Source organism: Polyodon spathula, chromosome 20 (assembly GCF_017654505.1).
Source record: "Polyodon spathula isolate WHYD16114869_AA chromosome 20, ASM1765450v1, whole genome shotgun sequence".
In the NCBI taxonomy this organism is placed as follows: Eukaryota; Metazoa; Chordata; class Actinopteri; order Acipenseriformes; family Polyodontidae; genus Polyodon; species Polyodon spathula.
Genome location: NC_054553.1, coordinates 26,074,796 through 26,098,957, shown reverse-complemented (window position 1 = coordinate 26,098,957; position 24,162 = coordinate 26,074,796). Strand labels below are relative to the sequence as shown.

General features: G+C 39.2%; 2 protein-coding genes across 4 annotated transcripts; both read left to right on the top strand.

The window, feature by feature from the left end:
* Positions 1-13,390, top strand: LOC121295581 (complement C1q tumor necrosis factor-related protein 1-like). Of its 2 annotated transcripts, XM_041220399.1 has the most exons (5): positions 1-203; positions 6,937-7,127; positions 8,286-8,410; positions 10,298-10,890; positions 13,302-13,390. In XM_041220399.1, exons 2-4 carry the CDS (start codon positions 6,943-6,945, stop codon positions 10,846-10,848), a joined length of 861 nt encoding a protein of 286 aa, XP_041076333.1. In that variant the 5' UTR covers positions 1-203; positions 6,937-6,942; the 3' UTR covers positions 10,849-10,890; positions 13,302-13,390. The 2 variants fall into 2 exon arrangements, with proteins under 2 accessions (XP_041076333.1, XP_041076332.1); XM_041220398.1 differs by lacking the exon at positions 13,302-13,390 and having other exon boundaries at positions 10,298-11,321.
* Positions 13,390-23,370, top strand: engase (endo-beta-N-acetylglucosaminidase). 2 transcript variants are annotated; one of them, XM_041220396.1, is made up of 14 exons: positions 13,390-13,475; positions 14,999-15,078; positions 15,670-15,871; positions 16,170-16,318; positions 16,697-16,851; positions 16,996-17,144; positions 17,811-17,976; positions 18,454-18,557; positions 19,396-19,504; positions 19,946-20,136; positions 20,383-20,531; positions 21,005-21,104; positions 21,388-21,502; positions 22,392-23,368. In XM_041220396.1, the coding sequence occupies exons 2-14, from the start codon at positions 15,012-15,014 to the stop codon at positions 22,818-22,820; spliced, it is 2,085 nt and encodes a 694-aa protein (XP_041076330.1). In that variant the 5' UTR covers positions 13,390-13,475; positions 14,999-15,011; the 3' UTR covers positions 22,821-23,368. The 2 variants fall into 2 exon arrangements, with proteins under 2 accessions (XP_041076330.1, XP_041076329.1); XM_041220395.1 differs by lacking the exon at positions 13,390-13,475 and adding an exon at positions 13,970-14,101 and having other exon boundaries at positions 22,392-23,370.
* Positions 23,371-24,162: the final 792 nt, after the last annotated feature.

Here is a 24,162-nt window from a genome sequence, read left to right as displayed (position 1 = left end):
TCTCTCTCCTCCTCTCTCTCCCTTCCTCCCTCTCTCTTGCTCTCTTTCTGTATTTGTGCCTTGTACTTCTCTCTTGGGATTCCAGAATCCAGCTGCAAGGAAAGCAGTTGGAAGTGGTAGCAGGATGCTGGAGGGACTCTAATAGACACGTACAACAACAGGAAAAGCCTACAGCCTCGTTGACATAACCTCTTCATACAAAGGTAAAGCAGAGAGCCTTCTTTTTAAATTCTCAGTACAGTATATATCATTTTTGGGAGGGGTTGGGGCTAGGGTTGTTTGTTTATTGTTAGTTTCTTTACTCAATTAGTTTTCATTTAGTGTTTTTAAATTCTGTTTTGATCAAATGAGACTTGGTGTTCACAAGACCTTTGAGGATGGTTTAAAGTTTCTTCTCATGTACCAAAACACTATCTTACCTAAGACAGAGCTATACTATTGTTTTTATATTGTTCTGTAATATAAAAGTTGTTCATTTCATAAAACATGGTGAGAACTGTAGATTATGGTAAACTATGTTAAAAATGTAGTAAATCATAGTGAAATCCTCCATAACATTAAACACAGAACACATTTCTTAAGGCTTGCACAATTACAAACATACTGTCAAGTGCTCATAGTATCTAGAGTTGAGCTGGAGTTATATTTACTGGTTTCTTACACATAGCTGAATTCTTACAAATTCTTATATTTGCATTGGTTTACCTTGGTAAATTTGCACGTAATTTTAACAATACTTTTTATCCCTATTATTGCACTGTACATTACCATGATTTGCATATACATCATATTTATATGGGATGTATGTACTATATATGCCTGTGTTTATACAATGCTTTACTATACTAGACTAAACTTTACATTTTCTTTTCACCACGGGATACTGCTGTAAACTTCTAGAAGAATAATATAAAAACATACAGAACATGTTTAGTTTACTATCGCTGCTGACAAGCAGGTTAACTCAATAACATTCACACACTAATTATACCAGCTTAGACCATCTCCCTCTCTCTCTCTCTCCGTCTCTCTCCCTCCCTCTCCCTCTCTCCCTCTCTCGCTTCCTCTCATCCAGTGTATAACTAGAAAGGTGAAGCATGGGGGGGGGGGGGGTAACACTGCCTTTCTGAATGGCTCATAGATATATTGGAGTTCACAGTCACAATGTGTAACAGTAATGTTTATCCTCCACTTACAGTAAGTAAACACACAGACTGTGTGATGCACAGGGGAAGCAGCATCTCTTTATTTCATACAGATATTTGCTGTTGTTCCTTGCTCAAGACTGTGAGAGGCACTTGTTGCCCAGGCAATTCCAAACCTGCTCAGATTTTTGTTGGGGGTTTTACAACAATGTAAACTGGTTTATGGGATGTTGGGCGCAGTTCAGATTCCCTTTACCCCCCCCCAGGGTTAACATTTTTTACAAGCAAAGTGACCATTAGTGCAGTTTTGTAGTTTGGGATTATAGGATTTCATGTTATTCATAAACTAGTACCCCAGATAAAGCACACTAAAAAAATATAGCTGTATGAGGGTTGTTCCGAAATCAGCATTTCTTCTATCAATAGCTCTGTCAGTGATTATACATTAATGCTTGTTATTGTACACAAAAGGGTCCCTTTTAAAACTGATGTTCCTTGTCAAGCGTAAATAGAGGATCCCTGTACACTGTTAGGTGAATGGGACAGGTGCAGCCCTTGATTAGGGATGATTAGTCCTTAGTGTTCACATATGTTTTTTCTTTCTTTTTTTATTGTTGACTGCTTTAAGGTTTTTCTGCGTGGATTGGGTTTAGCTTCTGTTTGATTGCCTGTGCACAATGACAGATAAGCAGCGCTACTGAGTCTGCCCTCTCCACTCGACCTGTGCGACTCAAACCCACTCTGAATGGACCACCCTCCACATTGGCGAAAGGCTAATTCACTGTCCAGTATATTCAGAGAGGACCTCTTTAGCAAAGACTAGTAGAATTGTATAGTGCAGAGACGAGGTCTCCAAATACAAAAAGCATTAAATGTAGGATTTTTGACAATCCTAGAGTTGAAAGATCTTGACAAAAAACAATTTGCTTTATATGGAATGCCAAAAACCTGCAGTCTTGAATCTGATACTGTGTGATAAAGGTTTTTTTTTTTTTTTTCTGAGGATCAGTTATTTGAATATATTAAAATAAAGACAAACAATGGAATACAGCATGTGCAACCTATACATGTTTGTGACAGGTGATGTATACATTCTGAAAGGGATACACAATCATTAGTGGAAATATAACTCTAGGCTGGTGGTGGAGACCTACGGTATACAGTACAAAGCAGAGTAAAGCAAGAAAGAATAGTAAACAGGTAAATGGACAGAAAAGCACTGTGACACTTTAAAAAATAACCAGCTGTTCTAAAAAAAATAGCTTTATACAGCCCCACGTGTTGCTACAACTGTTCAAATAACGAACCTGTCATTTTTCTTTTCATTGTTAACATCCTGACCACTTTTAACACTTATAACTTTAAAGTCTGTTACCATAAATCTTAAAGGGTTACCATAAATCTGCTTTGTTTTATCACCCATCTGAAGACTGATGAACATAGAAAGAAATGCAAAAGCTGATACAAGGATAAGGAAAGATTCCATTCATAATCTTCACAACAAAACATGCATAAGTCTAGTTTAAACATGCATTCTAGTCCTTATCAGTATTGAAGTTCTGATCATGTCCTGCCCTATACACCACCCCTTCATTTCCAAAGTGTGAGTGTGCTGCCAGCCTGGCATACAGATTCCTGCAGTATAATTACCTGAAGGCTACTGGCATGATGAGAAGCGGAAACCCCTGGCAAACTGAATGGGCAGAGAACTGGAAATAAAAGAAAATATCCATGAAACCAGGGGCTTGTCTGTGTTCATATCCTCTGCAGCCCTTGCTGTATTCAATCAAATCAAACCTGCATCAAAGACCGCCAGTAATAATGGATCGTCTGTCTATCGGGACAACTCTATTGAGATGAATGTGTGTGAATGTATGAGCATTCAGTCACAAGTATAGGGAACACTAAATGCAGTCTGTAAGTGCATATGACATGGATTACTGTGAGCAGCTATAAAGCTATGTGTTTTCTTCCTTGTGTTCACCATTGGCTTGTGCAACATCCCACGTCAGCTAGTGTGGATACACTGGCAGTGCTTTTATCCCTACCCTGTACATTGCCCATAATAAATAATGACCTGGATAAAGACCACTTCTATGGAGCCCCATGTTCGGTCATTATTGACATGTGGTTCTAAGGCTTTAGAAATCAGTGCTGCACTCACTTTGAAACTCATCCACTTTGAAGTGGAGATGCCATGGGCAGACAATAGACATTGTGCTAAGAGAAAGAGAGTGAGGCAGTTTGTTTAGCACCCTCCTGACACCTGCTCTCCATTTGCATCTGCTGCCCTTGGCTGTACCTCGACAAGACAGCTTGTTTGAACTAGGAGCCACTCGGATGTACCCACCATTTATCTTCTTCATAGTTTAAACACAGCACTTAAAACAGCACAGAAAATTATTATTGCAGACTCTTTCCTCTGCTATTTCTTGGCTATATCCCACTAGCTTACAAAGAATTTCCCTGCAGACTTCATTAACGTGAACAGAAGGAAGCAGAGATTTACTGTGTAGTGGTAATGCATATTAAATTACTTGCCAACATGCTAGATCTCTACTCTGATAATCCTAGACTGTCGATAGTAATATAGATATAAATATTGATTTATATATTTTTTAAAAATGACAGATTCCTTTAAAGCTTTAGTTTGAGATACTGTATTAAAAAATAAGTAGCTTCAAATATCATATTCATACGTTGTTTTTGAACAGTGTTCAGTACTGGAAACTCACACACAGATCTTTTCTGCCAAGTTAGCATGGAAAGTGCTCCCTCTAGGGATTAGATTGAGGTAGTGACTTCCTATCTGTCAGTTATACTGCTTGGCCAATTGTATTGTTTGTGTTTTTCCAGCCTGCTACTAGCTTAAATGCAGTAACACTCCACTTCCCAATCTTGTTTTTTTTTGGATATTTATTTGCTTAACGTGACTCAGAAGCCACGACAAGCATACAATGCACATCAAATAAACAACTGCTTTCTTTCTTTTGTTTCATGGTTTAATATAATGGACACAGTAGTATGTGCCGTGTTTGTGTGTGTGTGTGTGTGTGTTTGCGAGTCTTTTTGTCACAAGTGCTTGATCGTATCAGAGCTAGAGAACACAATATTATTTAAGGGCCAGGTCACCAGCACTCACTTTCAGATATGCTGGGCTGCCCAAGATAAACAGTATGGAATACATGTGAGCTCACTAAAAATGTAATGCAGGAAGTGTGCTTTTGGGGCTGATATCTAAATACATTTCATAAGCCAAGCAATGATAGCACCATAACATTTTTCTAATATTATTATTTATAAAAAGCATTAAAGCCACACTTAGGGTAATGTATAAAAAGCCAAGTTGCAGAGATGAATACAGCTATTCAAAGGGTACACTACAATCCAAAAAGCTACTGAACCAAGTTCAGGATGCTTATGTTTAAATGCAGGCCTAATCATTGTGCAGAAGTGGAATTTTTGCATAGCACATAGTGACACTAGGTGACCAAATGTTGTAACTGCAGGAAAAGCAAGTCTGGCTTTTGCACAATATTACCCTGAAATGAGACACATCATGAACAACTGGCATCTACTGTAGTGTACCCCTTGGGTAGCTTAGTTTCCATAAGCGCTGTTCTGTGCTGGCAGTGCACAGTATCTACATGCTATCCTTGGCTTGTTCCCAGCTGCTCAAAGTTTCTTCAGATGCCAGAATGGAAAGGTTCCTGCAGGTGGTTTGTGTTCTACTTCCTTGTAATCTCACTTAGGAATGAGCACAGACTACCTGTTCCAGGAAGGGAATCAGATTCAACTCTCGGCCAGTACCAATAATGGTCCCTGTATTAGACAACACAGCCAACCCAGAGCTTTCTCATGCATACTCAACAAGATTGAGATGATCTAAGGAATACAATTTGTCTGAGCACTTAAGTGGATTGTTTTTACAAATATTGTTCATGTTTTTAATTGAATGTTTACTATCCACCATGGCCACTAGGGGTTTATCAAGCCAAGTTTAAATAAATCAAAACAGAAATATAGGAAGTCAGCATGGCCCAGCAGTCTAAAACAACAAAACAGTGGTTAAAAAAAGTGACAGCACACCAAAAACATTTAATAATGTGCAAAGAAGTTAGAATAAAAGGCTTGGTCATTTATCAAAAAAAAAAAAAAAAAAAAATTGGCTGTTTTATTATAGATATTACACTATATTTGCCTGATGCCTTCACACAAACTTGGTTGTTTTTTACTCTTGAAAGTTTTAAAATAAATAGCATACGACTGTAATGACAAAGTAAAGCATAGTAAAAACACAGAGATGTACAATACATAAGCATACCACAAATACACAGTAGAGGCACTGGACAAGCATGGGAAACTACTGTGCAAATGTACCATTAGGAACTTTGATAAGGTTGCATTCTGTACTACTAAAATCGATCATCAACATTTCTGAACAATAATGTGTTAATAACACAATATCTACGTATTAGTCATTCAAACAATAACAATCTGTAACTGGGACCATATCATGTTGTGAATATAAAAATAGAATAATAGCAGTGCCACTCTGTTCCTGGGACACTTTGTGCAATACACTAGGGGAAGTAACTGCAGTGAAACTAACACCTAATATAACGTTCATTTCCTAGCTTTTTAGCTGACTAGGAGCATTTTAGAAGCATTGTATTCATGTCTTCAATAAAGGGAGGGCATGAGGGAAATTATTAATAAACGTTTACTTTCAAAACCTCTGACAATTGCAGGCTCATTTAATCAATGTAATTATTTTAATACTACATATGAGAAGACTACACACACCAATGTGTACAGGACAATCAAGACAAGAAAAGTTTACTGAATAGTAAGGAACCAGCATGCAAAAATGACACTTTAGTTTTCTTTATACAAAGAAATACAGTATTATGAAGCTTCTCAGTTAATGGAAGGTAGAAGGAAAAGAAAGAAGCAGTCATTGTAAAGATCTTAATAGCACCAGAAGATGACCAGCTAACTGAACAATAATCTGACGGCACATGTTTCAAACTTTCAAATTTTCCTTTCAGATTTGTCGTTCTTGTGATCTTAACAAAGAGGGAACTTGGCAGTATAATCCACTGGGCAAAAGAACATGCCTTGTGTCTTTTTGAGTTCATTCAAACCATTCAAATCACCGACAATGCACAAATGATCTTTTTAGATTAATTATTTTCCAGCGATTTCTATTTTGTCCTGGCCAGTCCTTGATAACATAATTACTAACATTTCTAAAAGGCATAGTAATGAGGTATTCCAGCTAGAATGTCCTCAATTGGACTTTGGCTTGCATTGAACTTCACATTGCTAGACTGAAGCACACCTGCTGAAAAGGGCTGTACTTTAGGAAGGCATGTGGTTTCGGGTTTGGAAGCCAGTCTCAGATCTGAAAGCGGTTCAGAAGCTTCCAGTGCTGCCAAGTTAACAGTTAAAAAAACAACAAAAAACAACCAAAAAAATGAGTTGGAGGATCACAGAAGGCTTTTTTTTTTCATGGGTCATTCCACACTAGTAAGCCAGTGCACTTCTGTTACTATTAAACATAGTTATAAGAGTTTTATAAGTTATAAGAGCGAAGGGGATATTAAACATTCTAGCAATTCAATAAAAAATAAACGTATTCAGCTGAATAGTTGTATTTTAAAACCAGTTCAACTGCAATAATTATTTGTTTGAACCTTTTTTTATTCTCATGTGTAATGATCACAGCTCCTTGTAATGCACTTCAGATAAAGGTTTAAAAATTTGAAAGCCCTTTTTTTCCTTGTAGTTCACAATGCTGGGCTTTGCTCTCTCCCTCTGTGTCCTGATTCTACCCACTGCGGTGTGGGTTACCTGTACTGGCATGGTGACTGATCCATACCGAATCACTCGCTCTGAACTGGACCTCGAGAATGAGGACTACAAGTCTCATCGCGATCCCACCAAGTCTGACTACAGAGCACACAACCAGAGAGCCAGGTGAGGCTTGACTCAGACATACAGCAAATCCCATGTGGAATGTTCGTTTACTAGAGGTTAGACTGAGCATGCTTATGTGCAAAGGAGTTGTCCTTGTTAAAGAAATGTCACAATTATTTTCTATTCTAACTTCAGTTTTAATGTAATTTATTCCCCTTTTCAGGAATTACACTAAAATTTGTATAGCTCCAAATCCTATCCTGGATATACAAAATTGGGAGAGGAAAGATAAATAAAGGTTTAAGGGAATCAGAAGTATTACTATCCCTCCATAACTCACTCATTTTCTCCTACTGTGTTATGGCAGAATCTTTTGTCCTGCATATGCATGCTTTGTCCTGCTATGGCATTGGCGTTCTTTGTTTTGGGAGCCCGCTGAAGTAACTTAAAAAAAAATGATGGTGATTAAGTAGATTCAAGAAAATGCACAGAGTCCTTTTCTTCAATCAGTTGCCAGGTTTATTGAAATATGCAGGGAGTCTGGTCCCAGGTACAGGACAAACAGAATACTCATCATTACAATGTTTGCATGACATTAAATACCCTTCTGTATAGATGGTCCACCTCCCCTTTCTCTGACACTTAACCAATGGTCAAGGTACAACACATTATTCTGTTAATTTAGTGTGTGTGTGTGTGTGTGTGTGTGTGTGTCTGTATGTGTGTGTGTGTGTGTGTGTGTGTGTGTGTGTGTGTGTGTAGTCTAGTGTGACAACCTCTGAACTCAGTGCATTCTTCACACTCCTGGAGAAAAAAGGTCCATAAATCTGCCCCTTTGATCCTAGTGGCATTATCTATTTCGATCTCTCTGAGAACCTCTGGGTCCAACGCCAGTCCCTGGGAGCCTTTTAGCCCCTTTATGCTTTGCATTCCAAAGTCTTACAGCCTGGCCCCTTCTGGTCCACAGCATTGTTATATTTTTAGCTTGCAGTCAATGCTGGGCAAGAAACTTATAGACACAAGGTCTCTATCAATTGTTAGCAGTACATGCAATTTGAACCAAACAGTCTGCTATCTGCAATATTAGTCTCTTTTCAGAAAAAAAAACACCAGTATAGCTCTGCCAGTCCACATGCGTAGCAACCTGCTAATCAATTCTCAATCATGTTTTCCAACACCCGCTATGTAATGTTTTGTCCCTGATTATTCGTGGGACAGGTCTCAGGATGGAAAGAGGGGATCGCAGTGTTTGCGCTGCTGTGACCCGGGAGAGGAGCCCCCTCCTCCACACCCCTTCCCTGCGTTCCAGTTTGTGCCTCAGATCAATATCACCATCCTCAAAGGTAGGCTGCTAAACTCTGAGACAAAGGACAGACCCTTGCAAGCCTGTACAGTTTTTCACATCAATCAAACCCTGCTCTGTTCTTAAAAATACCCGGCACAAACATTTTCCTTGGTATTATAAGTTCTCCTTAAGTTTTGTTTTATAAATTAGTGCTCAATTACTTTAGCCCCGATTTTCTCCCCAATTTAGAATGTCCCATAATTGTTTCCCCTCACTGCAGCAATATCCAACACAGCTCAGGAGAAATGAATGTTCAGTGGGTGTTCTCCATTCCCACAACCAAGCCACCTTCCTCTTCTACACCCAGGAACTCGGGAGCAGATGTCAGTGAGCTATTGGCCTCTGGAAGCAAAAGGCCAGCCCTGCAGATGTCTGCTGGAGCTCACTGGGTGCCTGGCCAGTAGGGTCAGCTGTTGCGCGATGAGGAGAAACAACCACTTCTAATTTTGCCTCCCTAATTCTTGGGAGTGCCGGAGCCAATACAACGCTCCCTCTAGAATATCCAGTGAACACCAACAACTTCACACAGCCAGGACGCAAACCTACGCTCCCCTGACGGCACGACTCTCCTTGCAAACCCACAGCCGAGCTTTTACCAGATGAGCCACTCGAGGACCCTCTTACTTTTTTTAAATCTATGAGAAAATTAATTTTAACCAGGGCCCCAGGAGAAAATGAACGGACAAAAAAAAAAAAAAAAAGACAATTGTGGTTCAAATGGCAGTTTAAAAAATCACACTGTGTCAAGTTTCGGTTCTTTTACACAATGAACTTTATAGCACCTGGGCATTCCCTATGATACATTGCACTGCAGTATGTTTTATTGTCTTTTATATGTATCTGTTCTTAATAATAATAATAATAATAATAATAATAATAATAATAATAATAATAATTTTATCTCATGAAGAGAGAAGAACTCCTCTCCTCTTTTCTAGGTCTTAGGCAAAAGCTACCATCAATAGCTTCGAAGGTGTTATCGTAGTCTTTCGTAGTTAGAAGTTTGTGAGGCTAGTCAGGAAGTATCACTAGCATAGCCTGGTAATCACTAAGTGACCATTTGTGATTCACTCTTCAAGGACTTTATTACCTTTGTATATATATATATATATATATATATATATATATATATATATATATATATAATATATATATATATATATATATATATATATATATATATATATAACAGTAACATGATACACACAGTGATGGGTTCAATCGGAATTTTTTTAATGCCATCACAATGCTGCGCTTTTCAGATTTCTAAATCAAGTGTTTCAACCAAGGAGCGTTAAATAATGTTTACTAAAGTTGTAAAAAGGCTGTGAAGAAAAGAAATCAAACCGAATGCTAGCTAGTAAACATGTTTCAGCTGCTCTGGTGGCAGTATGAGATTAATACAAAAGGAAATGGGAGACCAGTACTGGTCTGTAATTTCAAAGCCACACTTTCATTGGATTGTCTACCCTGCGATTCCAGACGTTAATGATCTTAATTACAAAATGGATGCCATCAGGGGATGTGTATTGCTGTTGAGCGAGGGTATACCTTAAAATAGTTCTGGCTGGATCAGACTGTCTTGGATTTTAATTCAAAAGAGCATGGCGAATATGGAGTTAGAAAAACAATGTCCCTTCTATAAACGTCCCTCTGGTAAATCTGGAACACTGAATAGCGTTTGAGGAAAATGACCACAGAAAACTATCGCAGTTGAGGTTTCCCCCAAAATGCCAGAATCTAGAGAAGTGTACAATTAACAGGCTATTGTAAAACACCTAACGACATCAACTTTATTTTAATACTGTATATATATTTTTTTATATACAGCCATCCCTTTAGGCATTACTGCCTGAATTTCACTTACCTGAAACGTTTATTTCAGGTGAGAAAGGTCACAGAGGAGAACGTGGCACCTACGGCAAATCAGGGAAATCCGGCAGTTCTGGGCCCAGGGGCCCTGAAGGGGTGAAAGGGCACAAGGGTGCTACTGGCTCTCCAGGGGAACCCTGCAAGACCTACTACTCTGCCTTCTCAGTAGGGAGAAAGAAGGCCCTGCACAGCAATGAGTACTACCAGCCGCTCACCTACGACACAGAGTTTGTCAACCTCTACAAGCACTTCAACATGTTCTCCAGCAAGTTCTACTGCTACATCCCAGGGGTCTACTACTTCAGCCTAAACGTGCACACCTGGAACCAGAAGGAGACCTACCTGCACCTGATGAAGAATGAGCAGGAGCTGGTGGTCCTATACGCCCAGCCCAGCGACCGCAGCATCATGCAGAGCCAGAGCCTGATGCTGGAGCTTGAGCAGAACGATGAGGTCTGGGTGCGTCTCTTCAAGGGAGAGCGTGAGAACGCCATCTTCAGTGACGACTTCGACACCTACATCACTTTCAACGGCTACCTGATCAAACCCAAGAGCGATGGCTAGCAAGGCCAGGGGCTGCAGGACTGTCTCGGTTGGCTTTTCTGTGTAAGGGGTCATTCTACAGTAAAACAATTTGAATAGGAAATAGATAGGGCTGTGAGTTATTGTCCTTGTCATGTCTAGCATTCACAACAAACCCATTCCCCTATTTTTTGCTATGCTCATCGTTCTCAGGAATGTAGTTCTGGGAATCAAAAACAGTAAGAACTTGTGTTTTTGCTCTAAGCTTTAAACTACAACCCACAATACGTGGAACAGAACATGTTAAAATTTACTACACATATTGGTGTGTGGTTACAAAATGCTTAATTACAAAATGTAAATGTTGACAATTGCTAGCATATTTTTTAATTATACTGTTTTTACCCTTGTGGTTACATATAATTACTAAGTAGTGACCCATGTTATTACAGTGTAATTATAGTGTAGTTAGAGACACTTTAAAATAAAGTGTTAACCAATAAACAAGCCAAGATTACCATATTTGTGAGAGACTGTATCAAAATCACCTTAAAAAACATTACAAAGCCGTTGTTTTAATGAATATATTCTTAATAATAATAATTAAATATGTACATGTGTATATATAATATATTGCTTTGCATCATGGAATCTGGAAGGAATTTGTTTAAAAATACAGGCAACTAAATAGTTTTGTTAAAAGATGAATCATTAAAAATAAAAGGGGTATCAGCAATATAAGTACCATTAAATTAAGATAAAATAATACATTTGTACTCTTTCACACAGTGTTATTAAACACTGTATCCACTGTAGTACCAGGCAAGGCCTGGCAAGGCCAATACAGCACATGCACTACAAACGGGCTCAAGAGAGACCTGGCTATAGTCTTTTGTATTTATCAGTGGGATCCATTGATTGTCAGTTATTTTTCCTAATGGCTTTCATAAATAGCTTGAATTGGCCAGTTGCTTTATATTACAGTGTAATATTCTGCAATAAAGTATTTTACACAAAACTAATATGAAATTAGGCCCCAGAATACAGGAACATTCAAATATAAGGATCAATTTGTAAAAAGATAATCCAATAGAAATCCCTATGAGAATCCATGTCAAAGAATTTGTAGTCCACTTAGTTGAGTTGTACTATAAAGATATGGGTTGAGGATGGGAAATGTCTTGAACTATTGCGTTCAAAATAGTTGCCCACAGAAAGGACAGAGAGGCAATGCAGAACGCTGCTGACAAACAATAACTACTTGTGTTTATTTAAAGACATTTTAACATGGTTTGAGACTTGTCGCTCCAATATCTCCAGTGTGTCTTCAGCAGATAGCAATTGCTATGCCTAGTGCCCAATTGATCTAAATAGTGTGTCTGTTGTACTGTCTCATTCTGTGCAGTATGCTAACAGCAAATCAAACTTGATAATAATAATGGTTTACTTTTGGTATTACTGTAGAATGGCCAATATACACTGTGTTTTTCAGAGGTCACACAGAAAATCCGTCTATACCTCCGTTAACCGACAAAATGGTACCCGTGTGTTAACTCTATTTTCCACAACAGACAACAATGACAAGAGTTTAAGTACACTTGTCTCATTTCTGTGCACGAACTATAAGGAACCGTGACCTTTGGGGTCTTACTAGATGAAACCCATTCTCCATTGTGTCTCTAACTTTTTGCTGTTGTAATTATCAATAGTCACTTAAAAGGAGTCCTTTTGAAAAGCCCATTATATATATATATATATATATAATATATATATAATATATATAAGATATATATATATATATATATATATATATATAATTTGGGACCCTGTCTTCAAGACACATTCCTGCTTCTCGTTTCCTCAGCTCAGTTTTCCAAGAGAAAGCAAGCATTTTGCTTCAGAGCGAGAGACAGCCAGGTTTATGGAAAAGTTACTGTGAAGGACACTTTGTGCCTGACCTGAGCCAAAAATGCATTGTTCTACTGTAATCCTACCAGAAAAAACTCACCAGGACAGGCACTTGTTAGCAGATCATTCCATGGCTAATCTATAATGATAGATCAACAAGGTCATATATCTCCTTCACATAGAAAAGCCTCATTGTCAAGCCCAGAGACAGTACTTAGCAGGATGGAATTCAAATTTACTAAAAGCTCCATTGTAATAATACTAAAAATGAGTAATCATCATAAAATCACCAATTGAAGGAGTCTTAACACTTGTGAAATTAAAGTTTTACAATCTTCCTTCCCCTACCAAACGCCACTCAAATGCAATGTGCTGCTTTGCATGGAGACCCAGGAATCTGCCATTCAGACCTCTTGCCTGGTCAGCACTGTCATTCTCAAACCCAACAACAAAAAAAGGCTTTTTTGTTAAATCCAACCTTCCTAAAATGTTCATTACAGGCACTCTCTGTGCGAACTAGTTCTATTAGCAATCTGACACGGGCTGTTAAAACACATCACCATTTCTTTTTTTTTTTTTTTTTAAAGATCTTTGCTTAGTGCCCCTCTTCTGACTCTCTCTGATTGGCCAGACAGCTGGTGACACTTTCGGACTGTGAAGAAAAGCCAAGAAATACAACGTCAGTGATCCATATCAGAAGCTTATTTGTCTAACAGCACATTTCAGTATTTTTTTTGGAGGATTTCGACTGGGATAAAAGGGTATGTATCTTAAAGTACAATTTTTAACATTTGATAACTATTTTCACCTTCAATGCAGTTGTCCTTAATGCAAATGTTTGTTTGTATTTTTTATTTTAATTTTTTTTTTATAATATTATTGCTGGCTCACAATGTTTTGTGTCTCCCGGGTTGAAGTCGAGCTTGCCTATTAGCATCATAACCTCCTACTGCTGCAGAACAAACAGTTCAATAAGGGAGCAGTTCACAGTAACTGAGTAGAAGGGTTCAAGAGAGGAGGACGGCACAGAGTTTCTTAAGACTCCGCTCTGTGGTTCGGACGAGTCCGCAACAATATTCTCCAAGACCTCTTTCACGTGATAATAATAAAAAAAGAAGCCGCGACTTTGCCTTGAAAACACCCACTCAACGTGACGCAAAATGAACCACTCAGCGCTAACCAGGAAATAAGTACAGTGTACTGTTAAGTGTGGGTTTTCTGCTTAATGATAAAGTAACATAAATAAGCTGACTTTTAAAATGGAGGGAGGAGAAAAGGAACTGGAGGCTGGTGCAGGAGAGATAAGGAGAAAAAGAGATAGGGGAGATAATGGGGACAGGGTGAAACGGACAGAGCTGGCGAAGATACCACGAACTGAAAAAAGCAGGTAAGTTAGGACTTGGCAGCTACCTAACCACTCTGGGCGGGTAATAAATTCGTTTGAAAAACACATGATACACCAGGGGAATTAAACGAACTGAAAGCTGTTCAATATGCAAACCGTCTGAAATTAAAGTGAGCGCCAGGGTTATGGTTTTCACGCTACCGATGAAAGAAAAATTAGTGACATAAGCGTGTAATTAAGAATTAAAATATTTTAAAGTCATAATAGGAAAATAACATTACTGCTTATAATTACTGCTCTTGTGAGTTTAACTGGATTGCTGCCAGAGCTGCCACAATAGCATTATTCAATCATTTACCGAGAGTAAAATAACACACACGAGCACTACTATACGTATTGAATTTGTAGAAATGCTGCATGCACATTTCTTACTAATCTGGGAGAGCTTTGTGCACCCTGTCACTACCCCAACCCCCTGCACTAGTTTGCAGTTACCCCCCAGGTTTGTGGGCATTGCAGATTAGCAGATTAGCTGCTGTGACAAGGTCCTGTAATAGGAAAGTAGAGCTAGCTGTGGTGATGTAAGACTGACAACAACTTGCTCCTGCTGACCTCAGGAATGCCAAGGAGGCACAGTTTACATTGGCATGCTGCAAACATCCCTGAGTAGCAAAATCCATTAGCAGAATGGGATGCCCTTTTATTAAAAATTGACACTGCCTGGTATACTTCAGTGAGAGTCAATCATCTGTCATAAAGTCAGTTACTGTCTGGCTCGGTGCAATGGAGTTTTGGTGCCATCTTGTGTAAGGTTGTGGTATTTGCAGTTAGTGTTAAGTGCAGTATACGTATTTGATTTTTTGAGTACTGCTTTTTTTTTTTCTGCATCATGGCTACCAGTGCTTTTCGATTTAGTTAATATACCATTTTTTTCTGCAGTGTAAGGCCCTCTATGGATCTCCCGGTTGACCGACAGTTTGTTTCTCATCTGGTTCAGTTTAATCCGTCTCCATTGCAGGGTGAGTGCTGAGAGTATTATAACAGATAAAACAAGCTGTAATTATGTCCGTGGAAGAACATCATCAACAGCAATACAAACCTCATAAAACCACTATAGATGCAAATTACAGTACACTGGGGACATTCCCAACACAATTGCATCTGTAATAATGGAACCATGAGGATTGCTTACTATTTAATTTCTTATTTTGTGTAGATAAAAACACCCCTTGAAAGACCCATCATTTAAAAATGTCAGTTTTTAAGGACCTTAGGCAGCTTAGAAAAATGTTCATCTTACACATAGTACTATGAATGGGATTTGCATCTAGGTACTGTACTATTATTATACATATAGTTTTAAAAGGGAGACAGAGTGTGTTTGTATTTTCTTCTAATTAACACGTTTTTTTTTTTGCAACAACTTAAAAGTTGTATGTAATGTAATTTCCTATGGATGGGGGTTTTAGTGATCTCTCAATATCAAGTGAAACTGCACATTTCAGTCAATAGGTGGCACTGTTTAAAAGCATATTGAGGAATGCGATCTGTTTCACAAATTTTTGTTTAGTAGTTCACCTGTAGGTTTACAACCTGGTTCTCGGTTCCAGGTAGACATTACGACTTAGACACCACAGAGCCTGTCAGCTTCAGCCTGAAGTCTCTGGAAGAGCTGTTGTCATGGAAACCCAGCGATGCAGATGCTTTTAACATTGCCACAACTCCACTAGCCAGTCGGCAGCCTCCTCTACAGAGCAGCCGGCCGAAGACGTTGGTCTGCCACGACATGATGGGCGGCTATCAGGAGGACAGGTGAAGTGAAAGACTCAACATTCACCATTGCATTTCATTATTGAAAGCATGTTTAAACTAATTGGGGGGCTTTTTGAATCATTTAGACAGTGTGTGACCTTGATAACGCCGATCTGAAAGCAACCCTGTATTAATCCTGCTGTTGTTTCCATAGGTGTTTTATTGACCCCTTTATTAAAATCACTAAGTACAGTAAAACAAAAAACCTATTTTTTAAATGCAGTTTTGTGTTTATTAGCTTGTGTCTGTCTTCTTTTTTGAAGAAGCCCAGTGTTTGATGGTGTTGTGTTTTGGTCAGGTTTATCCAGGGTGCAGAGGCTGAGACGGCCTATTCTTTTTATCACTGGCAGTACATCGACATCTTCAATTACTTCAGCCACAATTTGGTGACTGTCCCTCCAGTCTGCTGGACCAACGCAGCGCACCGGCACGGGGTCTCTGTCCTTGGTGAGTAATAAATCCACCTGGTATGAGACTAACTGACAAGTGAAACTGATCTGATTTGAAACAGATACACATAAACATGGCTTGATAACATTTCCTGTTAGTAATCAGCCATTCAGCCATTATGACATTTTGCTATTGGTAGTCATGAGTTTTGGCCTGTGACTTTTGAGTTCAAAACGTCGTCCTGAATTTTTGTCAAACTTTACATGGGCATTTGATACAAGAAGTTATTCAATATACTGTGAACGCAGGTCATGGTATGTCAGCCCCTATATAATGTTATGATTTATTTGGCCTTGAGATCTGCTGCTCACATCATGATGGAACTTGCTCATTGGTTTATCTAGTTGAATCTTCATCTTTGTCTCGCTATTTCAGGCACTTTCATCACAGAGTGGAGCGATGGAGCTAACATTTGTGAGTCATTCTTGGCAGAAAAGTCATCGTTTCACGCCGTAGCAGATAAACTGGTTCAGATTGCCCAGTATTACGGCTTCGACGGGTGGCTGATAAACATTGAGAACAAGCTAAGCGTAAGTCGGACAACAATATGAAATGTCGTCATCTAATTGTCTACCCACATCCCAGCCTCAGTCATAAAACCCTTAAGCCTGATTGATTATTATAAGAAGAAAGATGAAATAAACTGTGCTGGATGCCTGTCATTGTGTCTGCAGGAGAGCGCTGTGAAGAACATGCCCTCTTTCTTGCGCTACCTGACGGATCGGATGCACCGAAGTGTCCCAGAAAGCCTGATCATCTGGTATGATAGTGTGCTGGAAACTGGCGAGCTAAAGTGGCAGAACGAACTGAACGAAAAGAACAGGTAAGAAGGGTGGCATCACGTAAGAAGGGTGGCATTTTAATGTTGCATAACCTTATGTTAACCATTCACATATCCTAGGTATCAAGTGTATGAATAGACATAATAAAATAAGATGAACTATACAAAAAGTAAAAGTACAGGAGATTTAGCAATGGCATTCTGGCTCTGTGTCAGACAGAGATGAAAAGCAATGGAGGACACATCACATCTGAGGCATTTTTGCTGTCCATTGAGGTCATAGTTCAGGGTTAATTTCTCAAACAAGGCTTCCATTTCTCAATCACTGTAAACTTGGCTGGAAGTTAGTAAGAGGGAAGAAATTCGATTTTATTTCTATCACTCCTTAAGGACAACGCTTCAAAGACATTTTCTTATCAATCACCAAGTGTAAATACTGTAATCAACAACAGATGGCAACGTCACTCTTCTTCTACCTCTAAGCAAAGCTGCGTGACATTCAGTGGCGCACTGTCAGAGTTACGTAGCTTTCTGGAATTGAACGTAGAGGCAGGCAATTAAGGCAAAGCACTACAGCACTTGGGTAGACATATAGTACTAGCTCCCATGATGTTCATAAGCAAACACCTCTCACAGTTCCTTCAGTGTCAGCCTGCTTTGGTTCTTCAAGTGTATTTACATGATAAAGGCTGAACATTTTCTTTCCAGTGTATTTTTTGACTCCTGCGACGGAATCTTCACTAACTACAACTGGATGGAGGACCATCTTGAGCGAATGGTATCCCAGGCTCCCAAGCGGCTGGCGGAGGTCTATGTGGGGGTTGACGTGTTTGCACGAGGGGCCGTCATTGGAGGGAAGTTTGACACCAACAAGGTTTGTACTGAGCCCAGATGCTACAGGAAATTCAGTCTTTCAAGGTAGAAATGTCAAGGTAAAACCTCCATTAGCAAACCATACAGCTTCTATACCAGACTATATCAGACTAAATTACTTTTACTGTGCTTTATTATACTTTGGAATTAAAGAATGGAATATTGCAATAAACTTTTTAAATAGCTTCAAATGCTACATTAGTGCAATTGTGTGATGCCAGTGATTTGAACAAAATGTTCGAAAGGGAAACTTGATTCAAAGTAACCGTGTGCTACACTTATTATGTGCTTGTGGTGACTTTTTACTGGGGACAAGGAATTCAGCGAGAAAGACATGTCTGTCCCTGAAGTTTTCTCAGAAGACCTGGCAATTGCTAAAAAAGAAAATAAAACCATGCCATTCAAAAATGGATCATTGCAAACCTTGCAAAAAGGTGCCTTAATATTCCTAAGTCCTGTTCTTCCTGTCCTCCTCTAGGCTCTGCAGCTCATCCGCAAGCACAGTTTCTCAGCAGCCATCTTTGCCCCGGGCTGGGTCTACGAGTGTAATGAGAAGAAGGACTTTCGGCAACACCAGGGCAAGTAAGGCACAGCTGCAGAACACAGAACTGCGTTCTTCATTCATTGTGACAGGAGTCACCTGACGACCCCTGCGACGCTCCCCCTTGCCTATTTCAGATGGTTGCCATGCTGAGGCGCTAGGGGGGTCCTCTTTGGTTACACAGTTTGTTTGATCCCAGGAGCTAGGCCCATATAGTAAAACGTTTACTGTAATTGACTCCAATTTTTTGAGTAAAAAAAAACAACAACTTGAATGATTGTCTTAAAAATTATTCATATCTTTTTGTTTTTTCTTGGTGGCCCTCAAATGAATGTAATTAACAGCGCCAATGAATCATAACACATTGTAAAAGAAAAAATGATTAAAAAAAAAAAAAAAAAAAAAAAAAGATACTTTGTCGCAGCTACTATAACCGACGAGATATCGTGGTGCAGTTAATAACAAGTTAGGCATTGTTTTTGTAAAGCATTTACAGTATAAAGCAGATGTAAGCAAAATGTGCTGCAGAGTTTTCAAAGGCATGGGATGTGAGTGCATTAGGTTGGATTAAGCGAGAGTGCAGTCAATAACAAACAAAACCTTGTAGTTTGCATTTTTCTTTATTGTGCACTTAGACGTGTATTGTACATTTTAAACATTATAAACTAAAAAAAAACAAAAAAAAACACTGAGCCAACAAAGTCTCATTAACAGAGAGAGATCCCTGGGCAACTGCCAGTAAGTTATTTTATTGAATAAGTAATAATGCTTCATATGAAAATAAAGAAATCAGTTAGAAAATAACATACTGCATTGCACTTTTCCTGTAAAAGTTAGAAAGCTCCCAATTCAAGTAATGAGAAGCGTGATTCTTTTCAGATTCTGGAGCCTGCTGTTTGAATACCTGCCAACTCACAGTGTGTGCGTGCTCCCCTTCGTCACTTCCTTCTGCCAGGGCTTTGGAAAGCACATGTACTCCAAGGGAAAGGTAATGAGGATTGCCTGTTTGTGTAGCTGTCTGGCTTTGTGCCATTCTTTAGTCTTGCTGTTTTTAAGATGCACATTTGCGTTGAGCCATAACGGATCATTTTTAAGCAACTAAAGTACAGGTTTCCTTGTGTAATAATAAGGATCAGAAACTGATATTCCCTGCAGTCACTGTGTGTATAAATGTACTGTGTTAAGCTTCCTGTCTGTGCTATAATGCATAATGCTCTTTTCAGAGTTCAACTTCTAGAGTTCACACAAACTGATTTCAAATTTCTAAAAATGTAACTAGCTTAAATGGATATTAGAGGATTTCTGTTCTATACTCGTAAAGCTCTTGCATTACCTTGTTGTCAGTTACAGACACATGTCAAGAAACAATGCAAAAAAACTATAAAAAAAAAAAAAAGAAAAAGCTGTCCTGTGCCCACGTTTCCTATAGGTAGAGGAAGTGAAGAATTGGTTCAACCTGAGTGCGCAGGAACTCCAACCGCTGTTTGTAGACATGAGGTCAGAAGCTGTGGAGAACGGCTGGGTGTGGACCCGAGGTTGCCCGGAGGATGCCTGGAATGGCGGCAGCTCCTTATTGGTGGAAGGGGTGATTCCAGCCTCCCTTTCCAATGTTTCTGTGAGGTGAGACTGATCTCGGCCTTGTTCTCACTGCAATATACTGCCTTGTTAATGGTGTGTGCCGTTTACCTATTTTCACCCTGTGTATTTAATGACTAAGGGGCTGCTAAATTGTATAATACACTGCATAGTTTTACTGGTTGTCCTTATGCAGAAATAAATTGTTGAAGAGAGATAGAGCTTCAGAATTAAGCTGTAAGTAACAAATACATGCTTTTTTTTTTTACTTCATATTTGATTCCAAAACAGGTTGTTCTCTGTTCGTGTTCCTGCACCTCCCAAAATCTTCATCTCGTTTATTTATAAATTGGAAGGAGTGTCTGATGTGAAAGTAGCCCTGGAACTTAAGACCCATCACGCCCCCTTCTGTTCATTTGTGGACATTGCAGATATACCAGGTGGGCACAGTGCTATTCATCATTGGGGACCTTCAGTTTTTTTTTAAAATAATTTTTTTATTCAGTAAAAAAAAAAAAAAAAAACACAAACAAACTGGCCTTAAAGAACAATTTTATATATTAGAGTTGTATTGACTAATTCAAGGGGGGTTGGTGGGCTGAGGGCAGGTTAACGGTTACAGTCTGTGATGTACTTAGAAATTAGACATGTTTCTGTGAGCTCTATTGGGGGCAACAGGTGTGCTTTAAACTTCAGGGATTTAAAAAGTTGCCAGATTATTAAAACAGAATATTTAAGATAACTGTAATAGTTCAAAACCATACCAAGTTGTTTCCTTGTGTTCTAGTAGGTTGAACATGTACAATAATGTCCATCATAGAGCACAGTAGGACATGTGCAGGAAAAAAAGAATCAAATGGTTTAATAGTATTTTTGTAATGCATTCTGTTCTGTCTTGTGTGTTTATTCCCAGCCTCCAGTCTGCGGCCTGAGACCCTGCCAGAGCAGGACAGTATGGTGCAGCAGTTCACCCAGCGCTGTGGAACCTGGACCCTGCAGGGCTGGCAGTCCCGGTGAGCTTCACAGTTCTGATTGGGGAAGACATGAGAACTGTGCTGTATGTCCTATATTAGGAAACACCTTAGCTTTTAAGGAATTTTAAAGCAATTGCAAAACAAAGGCAGAATTAGCCAGGATAGACTCTCTATATAATTTCATGTTAGGTTACAGCAGATGGTTCTAATTTCACAACCCCCTTGGCTTTTCTCATAGCTGGGATCCAATCCCTAAAGAAATATCATTATTCGTGTGTTGCGTTTAAGCATGTTTAAGCGTTGTGTGCGTGTGTGTTTTCAGGTGTTTTCTGCTGGATCTGAAAGGCTGCCTGCTGGAGGATATCTTTGTAAACATCTCCCAGGTGCAGCCAGAGGAGCAGGAAGTTCATTTCCTCCTCAGGATCGGGGAAATGAAGGTACAGCGACTCTTTCATTGTTAGAGAGAAGGAAGCTTGCTCTGAAACAAGCAGAGTGAGAGACCAGGGGGAGTCCCAATCACACTACGTTCACTCATGAGTTATTTAAAGAGTGCTATGATGACTTAAACTTGCAAGCCCTCAACAGAAGAGTTATTTGAATATGAAACTATTTTATTCACCAATGGACCACAAGTTAAAGACCCCACTTTTCAAAGAAAACACTGTTCTGCAACATAAAAAAAAAAAATGCATTCTGGTAATGAAGTGACATTTTCTGAGGTTTTCCCCCAATTATCCTCTTTTTTATGCTTTTAAAATCGATGTTCCCTTTTCTGATTAGCTTCAGGGCCCAGATCGTCTCTGATTAGTTTCACTAATACATCACTGTAGAGCTGCCCTTTTTCCCCAGCTTCATGGGTATTTCCACTCAGAGGATTTGTTTTTATCTCTGTGCCATTCACCTGCCCGGTAGCTTCAGTAAAGCAGGATGGGTGGAGACACCAAATTGGGCTGATGTGAAATTCAGCATTGTTTGTTGCATGCAATGTTTTCCCTAATGTTCAATTACATTTTTAAAATATTTTGTTCATCAGTGTGATGATTCTGTTTGCATTGCCTTTGTCACCCGTGCCTTAAAACAAAAATGCTACGTAATGAAAGCATTTTTCCGTGAAACATATACCTTTACCAACTCTTTTAAAAAATACAAAAATAAACAACAAATATGTGGCACAACTACTGTTGCATTCGCAGCCTGGGTTAAAGAGTTAAGGGTCGCAGTGTAGTCCTGAGTAGTCCATTGTCCTTGTTAAAACATCAGATTTGAGGGACATTGCCATTCATTGAGAACCACACAAAGTTTGCTTCTACTTCGTTTATTGTCTAGGTGCTTGATGCCGAGAGCCTCTTCACTACCCAGCCGCAGGTACAGAACCCCAGCATGAGTGATGTGGTGTGGAGGAGAGGGATGGGGGTCACAGACACCCTGCAGCTGTATCTCAGTGCCACCCTGCGCTGGTCCTACCCTGCCAACCATGCCAGCCACTTCCGGGTGCACTGGCGCAAGCTGAGGTGCCCTGAGCCGAGGGCCCTGTCGGAGCAGGAGCGGGCCGTCTTCATTGGCAGGGCGTACGCTTCAGTCTACAGAGTGGTGGACCTTGCAGTGCCTGACGCTGTCGACGGGGACCCCTGCTGGATGGAGTTTCTAGTGCAGCCGGTTTCTAAAGAGGGGTTCACTGGGCCTGAGTCAGAGTGGGGGAGATTAACCCTGAGGTACGCTGAACACTTCCTATCAGAGGCAGGCACATCTGTTTAATAATGCACTGAACTTTCTATTCGTTTCATTCTCATCTGTTCAATTTGTTGTGTTCTTTCTTATTGTCTATGGTTGTTTATGCTTATATTATCATTTACCATGCTTATGGACTGTTCCTAACTGGACTTTTCTGAAGTTGTGCAGGATTCAGCGCACAGTGCGTCACCTGTGGGCTTCTCTGTCAAGCACCACGCTAATATAATTCTTCAGAATCAAACTTGAGGAGTCTTTTCAGAAGAAATTGTTGCTGGATAGTCAGTGACCATGGGAAATGTTTGGTATGGGAAAAATTGTACTGAACACGCATGACAGAATATTAAACAAGAGATTTAATTTTAAGAAAAAATAGGTGCATAAATATATTCATTGTTTCTGTGAGACTTGATTGTCTTTTCGGTTGAAGTGAAGTATATAATGCGCTTTTCTTTTAATCCAGATTTTTAATAAACACGCTTATAGCAGCTGTGCCTTTTTTCTCTCTTTGTGGTTTCTGTGCATATTTTTTCCTCAAACAGTCAGAATAGTCCTTCTACACAATAGCAGGTGGCTTGTAATATTGAGGTATTAACAGACCGTTGGAGAAGGACTCTGTTATTTGGTTTAAAAAGTAGTGAGACTGTTGTCAAAGTCAATAAATGTCTATAATATAACATATACATGTTTTTATCACCAAATTGTATATGAAATTGACTGGTACACCCTCTCTCCCATAACTAATTATTCAATATCAAAACAGCACGCACACAGTTTTGAGCTTAAGTACATTTAAAACAACTGCATCTAATAATCTGAATTGCTTTTTTTTATTTTTTAAATACATTAGTTATGTAAGAACTTGCATCTGTGTTAAGTGAAAAAAAACAAAAAAAAAGCTTTCTGGTACGTTATCCTGCAGTTCCTTGTGTTGTCCACAGGGGGAAGGCTTGTTTGCTATTTCTATGTCTGCCTTTTGAAAACCTTTTGGTAACAGTGGAGAATTAATAGATAAGAATGTGATTACAAGCACAGAACTGATATAAAAATACAGATGCACTATTTTACGCTATGGTGGTGGTTGAGTCAGAGCAATAAGGTGCATGATTCTCATCACTTCGAAGTTGAAAATGTTAACCATATAAGAAGTTTACCATATGCGACATTTGCAAGGTAATGCTCGAGTGTGCCATGGTGCATACTACAGTATTATGGAATATAGTATGGTGTGTCGTAGCTCTTTGCTCTGCTTTACTACCCCATGCTTTTACAATGGTTTACTGCAGTAAAATGGCATCCGAGTTTGACAGTTTTTGATACTGGATGCTGTCTCTTCCATTCATTTTCACTGGCATTCCAAACTGTACTG

What these genes read in the sequence shown, in the direction of transcription:
- LOC121295581 (XM_041220399.1), top strand. Translation starts at nt 6,943, where the DNA reads ATGCTGGGCTTTGCTCTCTCCCTCTGTGTCCTGATTCTACCCACTGCG. An exon ending in GCACACAACCAGAGAGCCAG is followed by an intron (nt 7,128 to 8,285) that starts GTGAGGCTTGAC and finishes TTCGTGGGACAG; the next exon opens with GTCTCAGGATGGAAAGAGGG. An exon ending in CAATATCACCATCCTCAAAG is followed by an intron (nt 8,411 to 10,297) that starts GTAGGCTGCTAA and finishes CGTTTATTTCAG; the next exon opens with GTGAGAAAGGTCACAGAGGA.
- engase (XM_041220395.1), top strand. Translation starts at nt 13,974, where the DNA reads ATGGAGGGAGGAGAAAAGGAACTGGAGGCTGGTGCAGGAGAGATAAGG. An exon ending in ACATGTACTCCAAGGGAAAG is followed by an intron (nt 19,505 to 19,945) that starts GTAATGAGGATT and finishes CGTTTCCTATAG; the next exon opens with GTAGAGGAAGTGAAGAATTG. An exon ending in CTGCAGGGCTGGCAGTCCCG is followed by an intron (nt 21,105 to 21,387) that starts GTGAGCTTCACA and finishes GTGTGTTTTCAG; the next exon opens with GTGTTTTCTGCTGGATCTGA.